At 50.7% G+C, this 18,529-nt stretch overlaps 1 protein-coding gene across 1 annotated transcript; it reads left to right on the forward strand.

The window, feature by feature from the left end:
• Window positions 1-908: 908 nt before the first annotated feature.
• On the forward strand, window positions 909-11,257 carry LOC144123445 (solute carrier family 35 member G1-like). The gene is made up of 2 exons (XM_077656271.1): window positions 909-1,118; window positions 10,416-11,257. Exons 1-2 carry the CDS (start codon window positions 919-921, stop codon window positions 10,852-10,854), a joined length of 639 nt encoding a protein of 212 aa, XP_077512397.1. The 5' UTR covers window positions 909-918; the 3' UTR covers window positions 10,855-11,257.
• The last annotated feature ends 7,272 nt before the right edge of the window (window positions 11,258-18,529 follow it).

Consider the following 18,529-nt stretch of genomic DNA (forward strand, 5'->3'; position numbering starts at 1 on the left):
ATCAAGCAGGTGGTGGGCATCCCCAAGACGAAGATAGCTTACTTCGTGGCCTTCGGTTATATGTATGGCAGCATGCCAGAGGCGTTCGAGCTGTCCAAGCCCTTCGCACCGAGGCACGTCCAGGTAGGAGGGGACTTCGTTATCGAGCCGCCTTTTGCACACGACCGGGGAAGTATACTCTTGTAAGCTAATAAATGTGCTCGCATATGGCGCCTTGAAGCTTCACTATTGCATGTGCCCTTCCGTGTTTGGCGCTGTTTGGCCTTAGGTGCCCTTGCGCCATAAAAACCTAGCGTCATCATCATAATCCTTTCCGGTGGGGGAGAAGGGGCTGGGTCATTTTTACGAAGACTCCACTAAAACGCACTCTTCGTTTACAACCGGCAGAAATGCAGGAAAGTTCCGGAATGTCGCGTTTGTGAGCTTTTAAGGACAAAATGCCTCAAGTTCAGGACGCCAGTAATGATTACATACGACCCATTCTCGAAAGCACCCCACTATGCGTTTCACATATGTCGCTATTATTGCTCAGACTCACTTCATGATAGCGTTCTCCGTGACCAGCAAAGTCACACTGGGATTTCTGGTAGCGACACCAGTGGCGATTCTGTTTTGTCACAGGAGAAAATTTCTCACAGCGCTGCCACTGCAAAGTGTCCGTCACTGACTGCACACTGATTGCCACTAAGGACTGTAAAACTTCACTCACGGCCACGGGGGAGGAGTTTAACGGCCGCATTCTCGTAAAGCTCATTGCACTCGCAGGTGCACCTGGTTCTCCGGGGTCTGAGCAGCCTCATGTCGTTAATGCTCAAGGCGGAGGCTCTCCGATACTTGGTGGTGAGCGACCTGGCCGTCGCGTACACTCTGGTGCCCGTGTGCGTTATGGTGCTGTCGTGGTACTTCATCGGCGAGGGCATGGGCATGGCCCTGTGGACCTCTGTGGCGCTTTGTCTCTGCGGCGTCGTCATCGTCATGCGGCCCACCATCATCTTCGAGGAGTGGAACGCCGACACCACGCAGGCGCGCCTCACCGGATTCTTGTACGCCTTCGGAAGCTCCCTGGCCCTGGTCGCCTTGATCATACTCGTGCGAGTCACGCAGACCGCTACCAGCAGGTAAGCTCGCGTAAAGTGAGAAAAATGTGAAGCTGAAGGACCGTTCTCGTAATGCGATTCGGCATCAGCTCTTAAGGGGACCATGGTCATGTGTACAGAGCTAGTGCGTGGCGGTCACGTACTGCTTAAGTCACCCATCACACAGTAAGATCACATGACCCATCGCTATCGATCACGTAACAAATAACGATAGTTCAGGTTACCTTGCTATGTGATGGCGTCATTACATGTGCATGACGACCCTGAAGTTTTGAAAGTGCGTGTAAAATGCGCGCATCTTGTGGAGTAAATGCTATTCAGTGTTCATTCCGCGTAAAGTAAGGCCAATAATTTACAAAGATTATTTTAAAATTTCTATTCCCGCGCCTCGCGGCGACGCCCGGTGCCGGTTTCTCGCGCCAATTCTCCTTTCAAGATCGTAGGGCACGCGTGACGTCAACAGTGAGGGGCTGTCATTGGCTCTCCAAAAACCGCACTGATGTCAGTAGACGAAGCAGATGTATGCGCGCCTCTCCCCTCCATTCTCTCCTCTTTTGCCTAGCCGATGCCGGGGAGCGAGCGGCAAAAAAAAAAATAAAGATAACCGATTGTTGATTGTCAGGTTCTAACTCAGCCCGTTATACCTAGTGACAGGGACTGGGGCATTTTATTTTTCAATCTTTTTTCTTGACCCACCATAATTTTTGTCACGTTCTAACGTACCGAAGAGACCCAGGGTATGAGGGACGCAGCAGTGGAGGGCTTTGGATTAATTTAGACCGCATGGGATACATTAACGGGCGCTGACACCACCCAAAAAGCGGACGTCTTCTGCATTTCGCCTCATCAAAATATGGATGCCGTGGCCAGGATCGAACCCGCGACCTTGGGATCAGCAGCCGAACGCCAAAGCAACTGAGCCACCGCGGCGGGTGTAAACAACCGAGCGGGTTTGGCTGGGTGAAGCTTTCGTGGGCGAAGTGCGGTCCTGGTCAGTGATCTTTTATTTTTTTTCGATCGCTTCGATGTATGAACTACGAAGGAAAACGCGGAGGTCGTTTTTTAATCTCCGGTATATCTCTGGCGTAACGCTAAGAGATAACGTAAGAAAGGGTCAGGGAATAAACGCGAGTTAATGACATCGCAGTCGAAATCAAGAAGATTTGGGCACGGGCAAGGCATATGTAATGCGAAGGCAAGAGAAGGCAAGTGTAGCAGGGGGGCGGCAGAAAATTAGGTGGGCGAATGAGATAAGGGTGTTTGCGGGGATAAGATGGCCGCATCTGGCATAGTACATTAGTTAAATTGGAGAACTATGGGAGAGGCCTTTGTCCTGCAGTGCGCATAGACAGGTTGCTGCTGCTGCTGATGATGATATCTGGTGCTACATATGCTATAGATTGACAATTTTTTGCGCCAGGATGAGAAGCGAATCAAAATCTACGAGAGTATTTTTGGCCCTAGCTCCATTGACAACGCTGCAGTGCCCCTAACCTTAAGATCCAGAGAGGAAGATCTGGCTGTAATAGCTATAGATAAGGCTGCAAAACGAAGTTCTTTGAGGAGACGATGTCCCTGGAGCTAGAGATATCACTAGCTCCACTTCGGTGACCTTCGCTTATATGCGCTCCCTAGGCCCTTTCCCAATATTCGGAGCCAGCGGCTTTTTGGACTGTGGGGAAAGCGCGGGGGAGCTTAATCCTCAACCGTTTCCTGTTCTACGAGCGCAGCTCTGTCTTCACTATGACGACGCTCTTCGACCTTTTTTGAAAATCTCTCTGCAGGTCGGTTCGCAAGTTTCCCGAAGTTAGCAGTAATAGTGAAAGCCGGAGCCATCATTCAACATAATTTCGCGCCTCTAAATTACGGATACGTGCCATGGGGCAGCGTTTATTTTTGTTTATTTATTTCAGATTTCCTCACGGCCCAAAGGGCATCGGAGAGGGGCGTGAGCAGCTAAAATAATGGATGAGAACACTATACAACAGGTTATTCATGATATCTATAACGCAGGTAGATAAAAATTCTGCGGCATCATTGTACAGGATTGCAAAGTAAATATACCCAGCAATTCTGGGCAAAAGCATTTTTCAACGGGAAAGAGTTTATGAACGCAATTTTTTCCTATATCGCAAGATTTCACTTTAACAATCATTATATCCGTAGAGCTCCCATCGGCAAGCTTGCACCTTTTGCTATTAATGTTTTTGCTATCGTCAAAAATGTTCCCCATTGATTTTCTATGGCAGTCTTAACTGCTCGACGCGAGCGATGGAAAAATTTTTAAAGAAGATTTTTTCTACGCATCGGAAGAATGGACCATTACACTCAATATTTACATAACAGTACCTTACAATCTTCCAATACTCAAAATTTTTGTCCATTAATGCTGGACGTGGAGAAATACAGGGTACGCAGTTTTATAAAAAAGAACGTAGTAGGTATTAAAATATTTTAAGGTAAAGAATAAAGCTCTAAAAGATGGTATTAGAAGGTTGAGGTCATTTGGAAGCAGTTACAGCAACAGTAGTTATAATACAAACCAGATACAATGCAATAAGCGAGAAAAATGCGTAATTCATATTAAGAAGAGCAAGAATAATGCAATATTTAGAAAATCGGCGTCATCGCCATACAGGAGTACAACGTGAAGAAAATAGTATGCCTTCTAAACCACTGCAAAATGTTCCCGTAACCGCTTTTCGAATTCTAGGTAAGTAAAACCGCCGGCAGTGGGTTTTATGCCGATGACGTCCTATAGGAATGAAAGATTCCAATTAAGAAGTAGTGCTACAAAGTGGGATGCCTGCCTTGAGCGCATGACCAATGCATGATGAACTGTAGGATGAACAGTGCTCTTCTCAGAACCGCGTTCCCAAGATAAATCTTAAAGAGTAGGTCGGTCGCGACAGCTTTCTGTGCATTTCAAGGCGCAGTAATGATAAAGTATGATTAATGAGTTTTACGCTACTGAACCATTATAGTTAGAAATAATAAAACGACCGACGCGATCTTTTACTGCTTCAATAGTGTCACGGTGTTGGTGACAAGAGAGGACCTGTTAGAAGGCAGGGCTCGGCAGCACGTCCTTCAGTTGGCGAGACGGCGAACTTCAACGTCTTTCAAAACGAGAGCACCACGAGCGTCGTCTTCTTTCCGAGCGCCACGAACGCCACCTGGCATTCCTCCCCTCTTAAAAAAAAAAACACGCGCAGAAGAGCGCGCGAACACAAGCACACACACAAGCACACACAAGCACAATTAATCACACAAGAGAGGCACGAAGATTCTGGGTGGGTCCCCGTGCCAAATACGGCTTCAGGCGCAAAACATGGACGGTCTCTGGACGGGGCTTTCGACGGGTTCTCTGCTGGGAAAGTTCAGCGTCCGGTTCTACCTCGTAATTAACGTCGCTGACGCGCCGCAAGACTTTGTAGGGACCGAAATAGCGGCAAATGAGTTTTTCGGACAAGCCGCGTCGTCGAACAGGTATCCATACCCAAACCTGGTCGCCGGGATGGTAGGAGACTTGTCTGTGCCGGAGGTTGTATCGCCGCGAGTCTTTGTCTTGTTGCTGGGTGATGTGAATACGGGCTAGCTGACGAGCCTGCTCTGCTTCGTGGGTAAACTCCTCAGCGTCAGCAGAAAGATGGTCATCGGTTGCGCAAGGGAGCATTGCGTCGAGCATCGTCTGAACCTCCCTGCCGTAGAGGAGGCGGAACGGTGTGAAACGGGTCGTCTCTTGAACTGCTGTGTTGTAGGCGAATGTCACGTACGGTATGATCGTATCCCAATTCCTGTGTTGTACATCGACGTACATCGCCAGCATGTCCGCCATAGTCTTATTAAGCCGCTCTGTCAGCCCATTTGCCTGCGGGTGGTAAGCAGTAGTTTTCCGGTGGGTCGTCCCGCTTAGCTGAAAAATTTCGGCCATCATCTGGAAAGTAAATGAGGTTCCTCGGTCGGTAATGACGTAGGTCGGGGCGCCGTGCCGAAGTACGATCTGATGCACGAAGAAATCCGCAACCTCGGACGCTGTGCCACGGGGTAAGGCTTTGGCCTCGGCGTATCGAGTGAGGTAGTCTGTGGCAATGATGATGTACCGGTTGCCACCCGAGGACAAAGGGAACGGACCGAGAAGGTCAATGCCGACCTGATCGAATGGGGCGCGTGGTGGTGCAATAGGTTGGAGGAGTCCCGGAGGCTTGGCGGTCGGGGCCTTACGGCGCTGACATTGCCGACAGCTCTGCACATAGCGTTTGACAACAGTGGCGAGTTTGGGCCAGTAGAACAGCTGGCGTCGGTGTGTATCTCAGTGTCACCTCGCTCATCAAAATGGGCAAGAACGGGCGGCGTTTGAAGTCGCAGGCGGAGCTCGGCGAAAGCCATTTCTTGCTCGTGGGACCAAACAAAAGGTGTGGTGTCACGGGTGAGGCGAGTCAGCGGTTCTGCGAGGTCAGCGAAATTTTCGATAAAACGCCGATAGTAACTGCAGAGCCCTAGGAAGCGCCGAACAGCTTTCTTGTCACGTGGCAGTGGAAATTCCGCAACCGCGGCCAGCTTGTCGGGGTCGGGCTTCACGCCGGCGGCGCTGACGACATGGCCGAGAAATTTCAGCTCCTGGTAACCGAAGTGGCATTTTTGGGGCTTCAATGTCAGGTTAGCTGAACGAAGGGCTTCGAGGACCGTCCGCAGGCGATCAAGGTGTTGACTAAATGAGTCGGCGAAAACCACCACGTCGTCGAGATAGACTAGGCAACACTGCCATTTAAGACCAGAAAGGACAGTGTCCATCATCCGCTGAAATGTGGCAGGCGCAGAACAAAGACCGAAAGGTAGAACTTTAAATTCATAAAGGCCGTCGGGAGTGACAAAGGCCGTCTTCTCACGATCCCGCTCATCGACCTCAATTTGCCAGTAGCCACTTTTTAGGTCGATGGACGAAAAATAACGAGCGCGCCGAAGGCGGTCGAGAGAGTCGTCAATACGTGGCAATGGGTAAACGTCCTTCTTCGTGACTGCATTCAGCTTCCGGTAATCGACGCAGAAACGGAGGGTGCCGTCTTTCTTTTTAACGAGGACGACCGGCGAGGACCATGGGCTGTTGGAAGGCTGAATAACGTCATCTTCGAGCATCTCCTTAACTTGGGACTTAATGACTTCGCGCTCTGTAGACGATACCCGATAGGGGTGTTGACGGATCGGGTGTACGTCATCGTACGTCACGATGTGGTGCTTGGCTATGGTAGTTTGACGCACTTTCGACGAGGAGGCGAAACACTGTCTGAATTCGAGCAATAGTGCACACAGCTGCTCCCGTTGGCTGGTTGACAGCGCGGAGTTGACATCGAGGCTCTCGAGGGGAAAAGGAGGCTGCACTGGTTCTGAGGAGAAGCACTCGGAAACATCGGAGATGCGTTCGATAAAGGCTACGGAAGTGCCGCGAAAAAGATGCCGATGCTCGTGCGAAAAATTGGTAGCAAGTACCTGTGACTGGCCACTGTGAAGATGGATCAGACTGCGGGCCACGCACACGCCTTGCGTCAACAGTAATGACAGGTTGGTTTCGGCGATGGCGTCACCGTCTTGAAATGATTCGCACTCAACCGTAATGAAGGCGCTGGTTCGGGGCGGCAGGGTGACTGTGTCCGTAGAAACTCGAAGTGTCTGGCTTGGTCGCGGCGCGTTGGGGAGGGCGACAGCACTCTCAGTTGAAAACGTGACCTTGTTATCGCGTAGGTCAATAATCGCCCCATATTCACGCAGAAAGTCGACACCTAAGATGAGGTCGCGCGAACAGTTATTCAGAACAAGACAGCAGACGACAAATGTGGACTCCCGGATTTGAACTCGGGCGGTGCACATGCCGAGAGGTGCAATCAAATGACCGCCCGCAGTGCGAACGTGTGTGCCAGCCCATGGCGTGAGAACCTTTTTGAGGACGGCGGCGAGCTGGCTGCTTAAAATCGAATAATCAGCACCAGTATCTAATAACGCTCGAACGTGGCGACCATCCAGCATCACAGGTATGTCTAAGGAAAGCCGCTCACGAGATGCAGGCTCCGGAGAGGATGATCGGGCACAGGCGTCGTTGTCTGCAGGCTGTGCCACCGGTAGTTCGTCGGCGTGGCGTGTGCTTTCTAATGGGGTCAATGCGTCGGAAGTATCGGAGAATGCGGGCGTCTGAATCGGTGAGGCGCCGTCATGTGTCAGTGTCGATGTGTCGAAGCGAACGGGTACTGCGGACCTCGGAACCGTCGAAGCGTCGTTATGTCGAGGGAGTGTCGCTGTGTCGGAGTGAATGGTGACCGCGGACTTCGGAACCCGCGAGGCGTCGGCATGTCGTGCCCGCGGCGATGGGGGGTCCCCCTCAGAACGACGTCCAGCGAGCCCACCCCCTAAGGTCGCTGGTTGCAGTTTTCCCGCCGTGGGCTGGGCGACCGGCCTTGCGCCGCCCGGGAAAAACTCGCGGTAGAAGGTGAAGGACGACTCCCGGGCGATGGGGATCGAGCCCGCTGGCGACGAGACTGTTGCCAACGTTGGTCTTCAAGAAAATCCGCGACGGCCCTGGGTCGTTCGCCATAGCGGGGTCGAGGAGAATCGGGGGGAAACCCTTCGAGGCCCAGACGGCGGTAGGGGCAGTGCCGATACAGGTGACCTGGTTCCCCGCAGTGAAAGCACAGGGGGCGTCTGTCGGATGTGCGCCACACGTCGGCTTTGCGCGCGGACGGTCGGGGAGCTTCCACGTACTGCAGCACGGGTGCAGGCGGCCCCGGCACTTCAGCAGGAGCCGGAACGAAGGACGCCGGTGCTGGAGCAGGGGACTGCAGGGCTTCGGCGTAGGTGAGACGACGGTCAGGCGCGAAAGGAGGAGGGGATGGACGAGCCTCACCGGCAGGTAAGGACGGCCGGAGCACTTGCTGCACCTCCTCGCGGACAAAGGTCGCCATGGAGCTTTGAGATGTGGTAGGGGCCCCGTACAGCTGCCGGATTTCTTCGTGCACAATCGACCGTATGAGATCGCGTATCCGGGAGGCATCGGTGCCGTGGAACGGTAACTCGCTGGAAACGGAGGCGGCGGATACGGGTCGATCGTACGCGGATGCTCTTTGCTGAAGAACCCTCTCGATCGTGGAAGACTCAGTGAGGAACTCGGCGACAGTCTTCGGAGGGCTGCGGACAAGGCCGGCAAAAAGTTGCTCCTTGACGCCACGCATGAGATGGCGCAGTTTTTTGTCCTCGGGCATTGCAGGGTCCGCGCGTCGGAAAAGGCGCGTCATGTCCTCGACATACGCTGCAACATTTTCATTGGGCAGCTGAACGCGAGATTGCAGAGCGCGTTCTGCCCGTTCGCGACGATCCGAGCTGTCGTATGTGTCTAGGAGCCGACGCCGGAACTCACTCCAAGAGACCAGCTGATCTTCGCGGTTCTCGAACCAAATCCGAGCGCCGTCCTCCAGGCTAAAGTAGACGTTCCGGAGCTGGGCGGCGTCATCCCACTGGTTGAATGCGGCAACGCGCTCGTAGTGCTGCAACCAGTCTTCCACGTCTTCAAAGATGTCGCCGTGGAAGGACTTCGGGATGCGGGGGTTCTGGAGCGTGAAGTAGGGTGTCGACGCCCCAGGCATTGGGATGCTCAAGGCAGGTTGCTCCGTGGACATACCGGATGGAACAGGCTCGGGGGGTAAGCCTCGAATCCGGCGGCGAGTACGGTGAACAGGCGTCGTGACGGGAATTGGACTAGAGCTCCGACTAACGGTTGGGGTACGGGAGATGAGATCGATCCGACCTCCACCAGATTTGTCACGGTGTTGGTGACAAGAGAGGACCTGTTAGAAGGCAGGGCTCGGCAGCACGTCCTTCAGTTGGCGAGACGGCGAACTTCAACGTCTTTCAAAACGAGAGCACCACGAGCGTCGTCTTCTTTCCGAGCGCCACGAACGCCACCTGGCAATAGCTTCTGTAAGTGACTTAGTTTCGGAAGCATATTTTAGCCTGGTATTCAACAACGATTTATTAGGTAGTAATATGGCATAAGAAGCTTTAGAAAAATTTCTTCTGTACCCCAGCATACAATGAGCGCCGGCGGTAGTGTGGCTTAGATGATCATTCCGAGCAAGGTTTAGAACTGAAGAAACATCGATATTTATACTACATAACATAAGTAACTATGTAACTACAAGACGAAATGGGAGATTTACCTCCCTATTTTTCCACCTGTCAACTGTGGCAGGTGGCTCTTCCGTTAATTAACCCCCAGACCAAGCGGCCTTTTCTCCAGAGGGGCACTTAGTCCAAATGCGAATTAGCTGCGCACTTCGTTTCTCAATTCGGTTTTTGGATCTATTGCGCACGTATGAAGTTGATGAAGGCGGCGACGTGCAAAGCACAGCGCGAGAGACATTGTTTAGCACGCGGGATATTCAACTGCGGCGATAGCCAAAAGGTAGCGCGCCCGACTCGCATTGCGGCTATGGTGTAGTGGTCAAATGCAGTGGCCAACAAAGAGGATCTGTTCGCACCGACCCGGGTTGGAAACCCACTCGGGGCCGCATATAGTGTTTTTAGTTTATTTGTGCTCCTAGGCTTCGTCCCCAGACAAGACTGCTTTTTCGCTAGCGAGGCACCTGTCCATGTGCTACTTGTTGCGTAAAGGCACCAGAGGAAAGCGTCCAGGGGAATTCATTAGAAATGTGTGCATCTTCTTGACTCAGTCTGGACGTCCCCGGACATTGATCGAGACGTTGTACGATACTGCGGCTTCGTAGTCGCCAACCGCCCGGCCTGCATGTTCTGGCTTTGTGCCTGCAAATTTTCTCTTTCGCAATTTTAGTAAGCACCTGCAAGAACAAGGTTTCTTTGCAGGCATGAGCTCAAAAAGGTACTTGAGAAAAATTTACAGGAGTGCAACAAAAATTCCTAGTCTTCAAGGATATCAAAACTTGAAAATCGATGTCCTAACTGACAGTGGCAGATTTTGGGAGTGGAGAGGTGGGGGGGGGGGGGTGCAGCTTTTTCTTGCGAGAACTTTTCCGCGGGAAACTATGAAAAACTCCATTTTTCTACGAAGAAAGTCCAGCAAATGCACTGCGGAAATAAGCCCTCCCCTGCCACCCATCCAAAAGTTACCCAACCGTATGGAGTGGCGGGTGAACGGGCTGGTTTGCTATTTTCCGCAGCGCAGAAAACAACATCCGCCGTCCATTCCGTCCACATCACAGGTTGAAAAATAAGCGGACTTTGTCTTTGTTGTTTAGAGTTCTTGCCTCGAAGTCAGCCCTGGAAATTTAACACATACCTGCAAGGTCTTCGACGCAGGTTCGTGAGCTTCAACAGCGGCCTGACCCGCACGGTGCTGGTCATTTTTATGGCGATGGCGAGCGGCGACTTCGACCTGTTCCTCGACGGCCGCTTCCTGGCAACCCTGGTGATGATGGGCAAGCTCTCCTTCTGCACCATCTACTTCCTCAACAAGGCCCTGCTGACCGAGTCAGGAGCCTTCGTGGCCACCATCAAGTTTAGCGGCGACATCATCCTCTCAGTGATCCTCCAGATGGCCTTCCTGGACCTCTACCCGGACATGTGGACCCTGGGCGGCATCGCACTCGTGGTTCTCTCGTTCCTCATGATCGCCTGTCAAAACATTGTGCCGTCTCTCTGGGAGCGTCGCCGGCAACGAAGAGCATCACGGGCTCGACGGCAGACCTTGAAGTCCACCGATGACGAAGGCACCAGCGCAGCCGCAGATAACCTCTGAATTTGAGGCCGCCGCGACGTCTGCTGTACTCGCCTTCAAGCGCCGTTAGACTCGCCTACTTTTTGGTTGTGTTGTTGCAAACATATATTACGCGATATGACTGCCTACAAACCAACAGACGGGACATCTTTCACAACAGGTATTGTTATGCACTGCATTCGTATACAGCCGGAGGCAACGATGGAAAAATATTCAGATGCAGTTCAAGGCGATCTCTTAAATGGGTTTGGACTACAGTTTGTTGTGCGTATTTCGTCCCTCGCACTGTTCTGAATTTTCGTTCTAAATGTAGACGCGAGCAGCGTGAAATGTCTCTTCAACGAGAGTGTAATTACCAGTTAACTTAGGACGCAGCTAGGAAAACTTCCTTTGACAATGTTCATGCGACCGATCATTATATATCCCCCCGCCTTGACAGAAAGTTACGTTGGGCCTTTCCCGAAAAAAATTTTGGTTACGTGCCTGGTGTGCGCACGCGTAGATCGCCTTACGGACTCTTCTAGTGAAGACACGGTTGAGCGCAAAGTTGATCCGTGAACGTATATATATGTGTTCATGCATAGAAAGAGCAGCATGTGCTCGAGCTGCATAATGAGTTCGCTATTGCAAGCGCTCGTACATAAAGCCGCATTTGCGTATCGCATTGGGATGAGACTTGAATCTGATTGCACTACAGATAGCACCGGAATAAAATCCATAAAATTTCTATAAGATCCACTTCTTCAGCTCGACATTTATGTGAGATTAGGAAAAACGCCTTGACAGAAAGTTACGTTGGGCCTTTCCCGAAAAAAATTTTGGTTACGTGCCTGGTGTGCGCACGCGTAGATCGCCTTACGGACTCTTCTAGTGAAGACACGGTTGAGCGCAAAGTTGATCCGTGAACGTATATATATGTGTTCATGCATAGAAAGAGCAGCATGTGCTCGAGCTGCATAATGAGTTCGCTATTGCAAGCGCTCGTACATAAAGCCGCATTTGCGTATCGCATTGGGATGAGACTTGAATCTGATTGCACTACAGATAGCACCGGAATAAAATCCATAAAATTTCTATAAGATCCACTTCTTCAGCTCGACATTTATGTGAGATTAGGAAAAACGCTTTATTTCGCGCTATTTTTATTAGTACACTCACTGCACAGCAGCGGCACAGACTGCTTTCTGGCGCAGTCTGTTCCAACACTGCGTGGCCATGTAATCCTCGGGGGAAGCAATAAGCGCTCCATACTAGAACACTGCATGCGCCGCATTCTCAAGCCTGAGCCCAGCCCGCGCCCGAGACTCAAAACGCAGACACTGCTGAGGCACGGGCTCTGCACGCCAAGCTCGACGTGAGGCATGGCCCGGGGCCGTTCCCGCACCAGCTCAAGAGGTAAATGGCTCACTGTGTGCAAGCAGTATCCTGCTGCACAAGTGAAGTGGCCGGCAAATGCGCTCAAATCGCAATAACGCTTGAAAGAATGCATTCGGTAAGCACAAAATTTACGATGGGCACTTAAGGTGCTTACGTGCTGTGAATAAAAAAGCGTCCTGTGACCTAAATGCCTTTACCGCAAATACTTTTGACCTGAAGGCCTTTAGCCTGATGGTCTTCACCCTTTATCGTTGCCATTGTCACTAATGGCCCTCATCATTATTTAGTAACGTCCTTTATCATTCCAAAACTACCACTATCATTATAACTAAGTCTTTGCTGCATTGCCTGTGATCACCCGTTACTTTATGGTTCACTGCTGACGTCATATGCGAGACCATGGCGACGTCATTGGAGTGCTCGGAACGCTGTTGCTGGACAACGCCGGGTTTTGTTGCAAAAAGAAAAGATAGAACATAAGGGGAGTTCTCCCGCTAGGCTCTTGGTTGGTACGCGTGAAATAAAATGGTTCGTATGCATGAAATAAACTTTGCGCTACCTCTAGATTTTTATTCAGTCATTTCTGGCATATCTGATGGCAAGCACTAGCTGTTAGCAGAAACAGGCCAAGCCGGTTACAACGCTTCACATAGAACACTGCTGTAGTGCAGTCCGCCGCTGGATTTCGCGCTTTTTCTTTTTAACTTCTGTTATACATTGTTAAAAGGTTACCTGGCGTGGGCGTCCCAAGTTATTTGGACATAGCACTGCGAGTGACGCTGACTAAACTTACTCCCGGGAGTATATATAGCAACACTAATTAAACTCTGTAGATGAGCTATCTCTCATTAATTCCGCGCCAACAAAATTGTAGTTATTTTATCGGTTTATCAATAAACAGCTGGAAAGATATTTTAGCGCCGGGTTACTTAATTTCAGAGACGTTCCGGGCAACAATCACCCCTCCCCCCCCCCCAACTCCACCGTCAAAAAAAGAAAAGAAAAACAGTTACAGTATATCGTTTGCAATTTATCTCGCGTGAGGAGAATTATATACCAGCCACCAAAAGTAAATAGGCGTTGAGTAATTTTTTTTTTTCTCAGTCTGTTTCATCCGCCTCACTGCTAGAACACCCCAAATGTAATTCGCCTTAAAGTACTGAATAAAATGCTATACATGGCCCCTCTATGAACAGGCCCGAGCCCGGCCCGAGCCCTTGCTGTGCTCCATACAAAGTGGACAGCCTGAATGAGAACGGAAGGCCACCGCTGTTAGAGACTCTCAAAACACTCCATCCAATCTTTGTTATTTGATAATCATCGGCTGCTTGTCTCTTTGTGGCTGCTTCGATGTTTGTGCGGCAGCAAAAGACGTATTGAGAAAAGTATATTGAAAAACGGCACATTATTATTCTCGCTAGTCGATCCAAACTCGTGAAGTCAAGCCCGACAAGGACCCCATGATTGCCGTCGGGAAGTGAACAGCGTCGCAGCCTAGCTTCAAGTACATACTTCAGTTCACTGCACTTCAGGGATCCATGTGCAAGTAACTGTCATGACGTCTCCGCACTTTGCTTTCGCAGCTCGAAAGATTAAGCCGAACGACCACGGGCAGAGCTATCCTCGAAATGGTAGTCCTGCAAGCATGCAGATAGGGGACTACGAGGCAAATCGAGCATCCCGCAGGACTGCCGAGCAAATCTAATCATTTCCCCCCTCCCTTGTAACATGCATCCCATATTCAACACGGAGAGGAGGGAGAAGAGAGCAGAAGCACTAATCAGACGCTTCGGTTCGATGGACAGCAAGTCGGTTGCGTACGTGGACGCGGCAATTAAGTGGAAAGTCGGGTGCGGCGGTCGCCTTGGTGGTCGACGGCCGAGGTGCCCCCGTATCCGCTGCCACCATTAGAAGCCGAAACACGGAAACGGCGGAAGAAGTTGCGATAGCGCTCGCTTGCGTTGGCACGGAAGCCAATTTCATAATCAGCGATAGCAAAACAGCCATCTGGAATTTTGGAAAGGGTAGGATCACGCCGGAAGCGGCAAGGATTCTGGCTAGCAGACGCCTCAACAGAAAAATCAGTCTAATTTGGACTCCCGCACACGCTTCCGTTCCTGGCAACGAGGCGGCCCACGAGTTAGCCCGAGCTCTCTACTTCCGGGTGGCTGTGGAGCCGCCCGACTGCCGGAATATGTACGAGCGTCTGCAAAATTACACGGAGATTGTTGAAAATTATAGGTTATGCAGGAGACTGGTGCCACCACCGGACAAAAATCTAAACAACAGGGAAGCAGTCGCATATCGGCGCCTTCAAGCTGGGAACTTCGTAAGCCCGGTCTGGGCTTATCATATTCAGACTGGTGATAGAAAAAATGATAAGTGCAAGCACTGTGGGGAGAGAGGGACCCTCGACCACATAATCTGGGAATGCGCTAGCTCCCCAGGGGCTAAAGCAAACATAAATTGTAGAGAAGCCTGGGAAGCCCTGCTGCAGAGCGAGGTCTCTGCCCAACAGCAACAAGACATCCGCCTGGCGACAGAAGCCGCGAAGAGTCAAGACCTCTTTGCCTGCTTGTGATCGCGGAGGTCCCCGCCCCCGTCCTCTAGGCCTGCGTGCCGGGGTCGGGGAGTAGGGGGCCTCCTTATCTGGTGGAATATTAAAGTTGTTATCATCATCATCATCTTGAGGAAAAGGTCGGTGGTGGTGACGGCTGTACTTCATTTTTTATTTCTCTTCTTTGGCGCATAAAAGCTCCGTTTTCAGTGAACGCAGCCTCACTATTATAAGAACGCGGTAATTCGTCGATTCATGCCAACTTTAATTTGTTCTCGGTGTTCTTTGAGAACATGCGAATACTCGTCCGTTGTTGGCCAAAAAAAAAAAAAAAGAAAAGTCCTAATGGGTCAAGAACGAGGAACTATAGGAGCTCAATTTAGTCGAAGCCCGCTAGTTCGAAGTCGATGAGAACAAAAGATTCGTTCCAATTAAATAAAGTTCGGACTAAACAGAGTCCAAACAGAACTATAGCTCACACTAAACATTTCCGTGCATGTGCAGCCACTCATAACCAAAGACAAGATTCGGATCTGTACGGTGGTCTCCCGCGTCGGCACCCCCTCGACGCCGCTCGGCCGCAGTTTCCACGCGGCTTCCAACGTTTGCTGGTCCCTTGCAGCGCCAGGAGCGACGGAAAAGAAAGGGCGGCGAGAACACACCTGAAAAACCTACTGCGTGCTTGGCAGAGGAATTTGCAGACGCACTCGCACGTGCTAATTCTGGAATAGATATATATACACCACCTGCTTCCTCCAGGTCTATCATGGACGTCTCGTTCACGCTTCGTGAGCTTAAGACTGCGCTCAGTGGCCAGCGGCGCCGGCGTGCACCAGGTCCCGACGGCATCACCAATCAAATGCTGAATAATCTGCCCTTGGAACACAGGAAGGAGCTCCTCAAGTTCATCAATCGAGTTTGGGAGACTGGCGACGTTCCTCCGTCATGGAAGGTGGCACATGTAGTTCCAGTACTGAAGCCTGGCAAAGACATGACGGATCTTGCCTCGTATCGCCCTGTGTCATTGACCTCCTGTGTAGCTAAGTTGATGGAAAAGCTGGTAAATGAATGCTTATCGTGGTGGCTTGAGGACAGCAAGGCACTGCCAACATGTATGACAGGATTCCGCTGAGGTCTTAGTGCCCAAGATAGCACCTTAGACTTGGTGAGTCGCAATGAACACCAGAGAGCTTTCAGCCTTTCCACCTTAGCTATTTTTCTTGACGCTGCGAAAGCTTACGACAACATATGCTTCAGAGCTCAATTCTAAACAGTTTGCAAGGCATGGGCATACAGGGCCATATGTTAAGATTCATTTACAAGTTTATAAGTGATCGCGCGATTTGTGTACGATTAGGGAGTACCTTAAGCACCGAAAGGGTTTTATCACGAGGTGTGCCTCAAGGAAGTGTTCTTTCCCCCACACTCTTTAACGTCATAATGGCTGGCCTTCCGATTCGTTGCAAAAAAATTGCAGGCAAGTGCGTATGTCAATATATGCTGATGACATCTGTATTTGGATTACTGGCTACCAACACAACAACACAAGCGATTAGACCCGATAGCTCAACAGGCTCTACTTTCGGCACAGGCTTACCTTCAAACTGTGGGATTGTCTTGTCAGTGGAAAAATCCGGCTTTGTTCTGTTTCCAGGTGCAGGAAGACTTGACAAGCGCGGTTGAAGACACCTCGGTCACTCTTGCATCCGTCAATTCAACCACACGCGTTTCCTGGGCGTCATTATTGACTCCTGTCTACAGTGATAAAAAGCTGTAGACGCGATTGTTTCATCTATATCTTCGTGTCTCAATGTGATCCGTAGAACTGCACGTCAGCAATGGGGAAACCATCCTTCTTCAATGGTCAAACTTCACGAAGCGCTGGTGGTCAGTCGCATAATGTATCAATTACCTTTAATTTTCCCCCCGGCATTACAGCTTGAACATCTCGAAGTTGTCCACAGAAAGGGCCTAAGAAGAGCCATTGGAGTTCCTCAGGCGGCTGCGAATAAGGAAGTACTTCATGAGTCTCTATCGAAACCTCTTAGCCTTGTCGCTTCTCAGAGACTACTAATGCATCTTGGCCGCCTGGGAGAGACGGTAGCTGGGCGATCCCTTCTCCAGCGGCTCTGCAAGAGATATGAGTTGAAGGCTTACTTGGCACTCAATACTCTTAGTTCTTTAGGCCTTAATGTCCGAAGGCAAAAGTCAAAGGAAACGGTTGAAACCCCCCTGGTCTTTTCCGACCCTCGACTGTGAGGTCAAAATTCCCCATGTGAGCGCAAAGCGCAGCTCTCCTTTGGCAGCAACGCGTTCGCTCGTACTTGAACATTTCGAAACAGAGTATGCCCGCCATCTTCAAATTTTCACGAATGGCTCTGTGGACAAGGTAAAACAAGCTAGCACAGCGGCTTTTTGCATTCCTTCTTTGGACCGTAAGTGGTCCATACGCTTTACTGCTGTCGTATCCTCCACAACGGCTGAAAGTGTTACTTTACGGAAGTTAGGGTCTTGTCCGGCTCAACCTGTTGTCATCCTAACTGATTCCTGCCCTTCAGAGGTTAGAGCGCGGATTCCCTACTGATGCCTTGTCTATAAGCTCTCTGCGCCTGGTGCAGAATCTGCACAGCACAGGCTTTACTCTATATTTCCAATGGGTGCTCTCTCACATGGGAGTCAACGGTAATGAGGTGGCAGACAATCTCGCCCATAAAACTCTCTCAAGGAATCCATCAAAAAAAGTACCTTAGGATGGAAAAAGTCAGGAAAACGGTGCTCGATCATTTCAGTACCCTGTGGAGTGCGCCCCACAAGCCATGTGTGACCAAGGGACTGAGAAGATCCCAGGCAACTCTACTACATCGAATTCGCACGGCCTCTGCTCGCACTCCTGCCTGGATGCATAAGATGGGCATAGCATCGTCTGCACTCTGTTCTTTATGTGGTGTGTGCGGGGATATCGAACATTATATTATGTACTGCCCAGAGTACAACGCAGAAACGTATGCGAGGTTCGCTTCCTTCAAGAAGACAGGAACCCGCCACAGTACAGCTCAGGACATTGTCTACCCGAGTGGAAACCAGACATACAGAAGGGAGGCTGCGCGCCTTCTTTTAACATTTCTGCAGGACACGGATCCTGTTTCTAAATGGTGACAGCAGGAACGGACTATGGCCTACTGTGATTGAATGCGTGCATAGACGGTGTCTTCTGAAGTGGACTAGTTATACTGTGAGTGAATGTGTGTATGGACTGTGGCACTACAATGGCCTATGTTCTACTGTGACTGAATACGTGCATAGATGGTGTCTTCTGGAGTTGACTGTGATGTGGACTGTGTGGAGCGATTGTGTGCATAGATGGTGACTGCGGGAGAGGAATGTGTGCTATTATAAGAGACTGTGCGCATAGCGGGGCAGATGCGACAGGCTTTAGGACATTATTAACATAGAGGGGACGCTACAGTGGAGCAATTGCTGGCAGAATAAGCAAGGCTAACCCCACCTGTAGCATACAACACCTCAACTCAACTCTGGAAAACAGCATGTGCTGATGAAAAATTACACGGGTGACACTGGTCAGCTGCGCGTGCACGTACGACACCAGTACCACTGCGTAAACCGTGCGCTCAAGGTAACCGTGCAATTGGTTTCTATGATGCATGGCATGGCAGCCACTCACTGTTGGGCTGCTTCGCCAACTGGGGCATTTATTTATTTATTATAGATACCTCAAGGACCCTTGAGGGCTTTACATGAGGG

Source organism: Amblyomma americanum, chromosome 3, assembly GCF_052857255.1.
Source record: "Amblyomma americanum isolate KBUSLIRL-KWMA chromosome 3, ASM5285725v1, whole genome shotgun sequence".
NCBI lineage: Eukaryota > Metazoa > Arthropoda > Arachnida > Ixodida > Ixodidae > Amblyomma > Amblyomma americanum.

What these genes read in the sequence shown, in the direction of transcription:
- LOC144123445 (XM_077656271.1), top strand. Translation starts at nt 919, where the DNA reads ATGGGCATGGCCCTGTGGACCTCTGTGGCGCTTTGTCTCTGCGGCGTC. An exon ending in ACGCAGACCGCTACCAGCAG is followed by an intron (nt 1,119 to 10,415) that starts GTAAGCTCGCGT and finishes TCTTCGACGCAG; the next exon opens with GTTCGTGAGCTTCAACAGCG.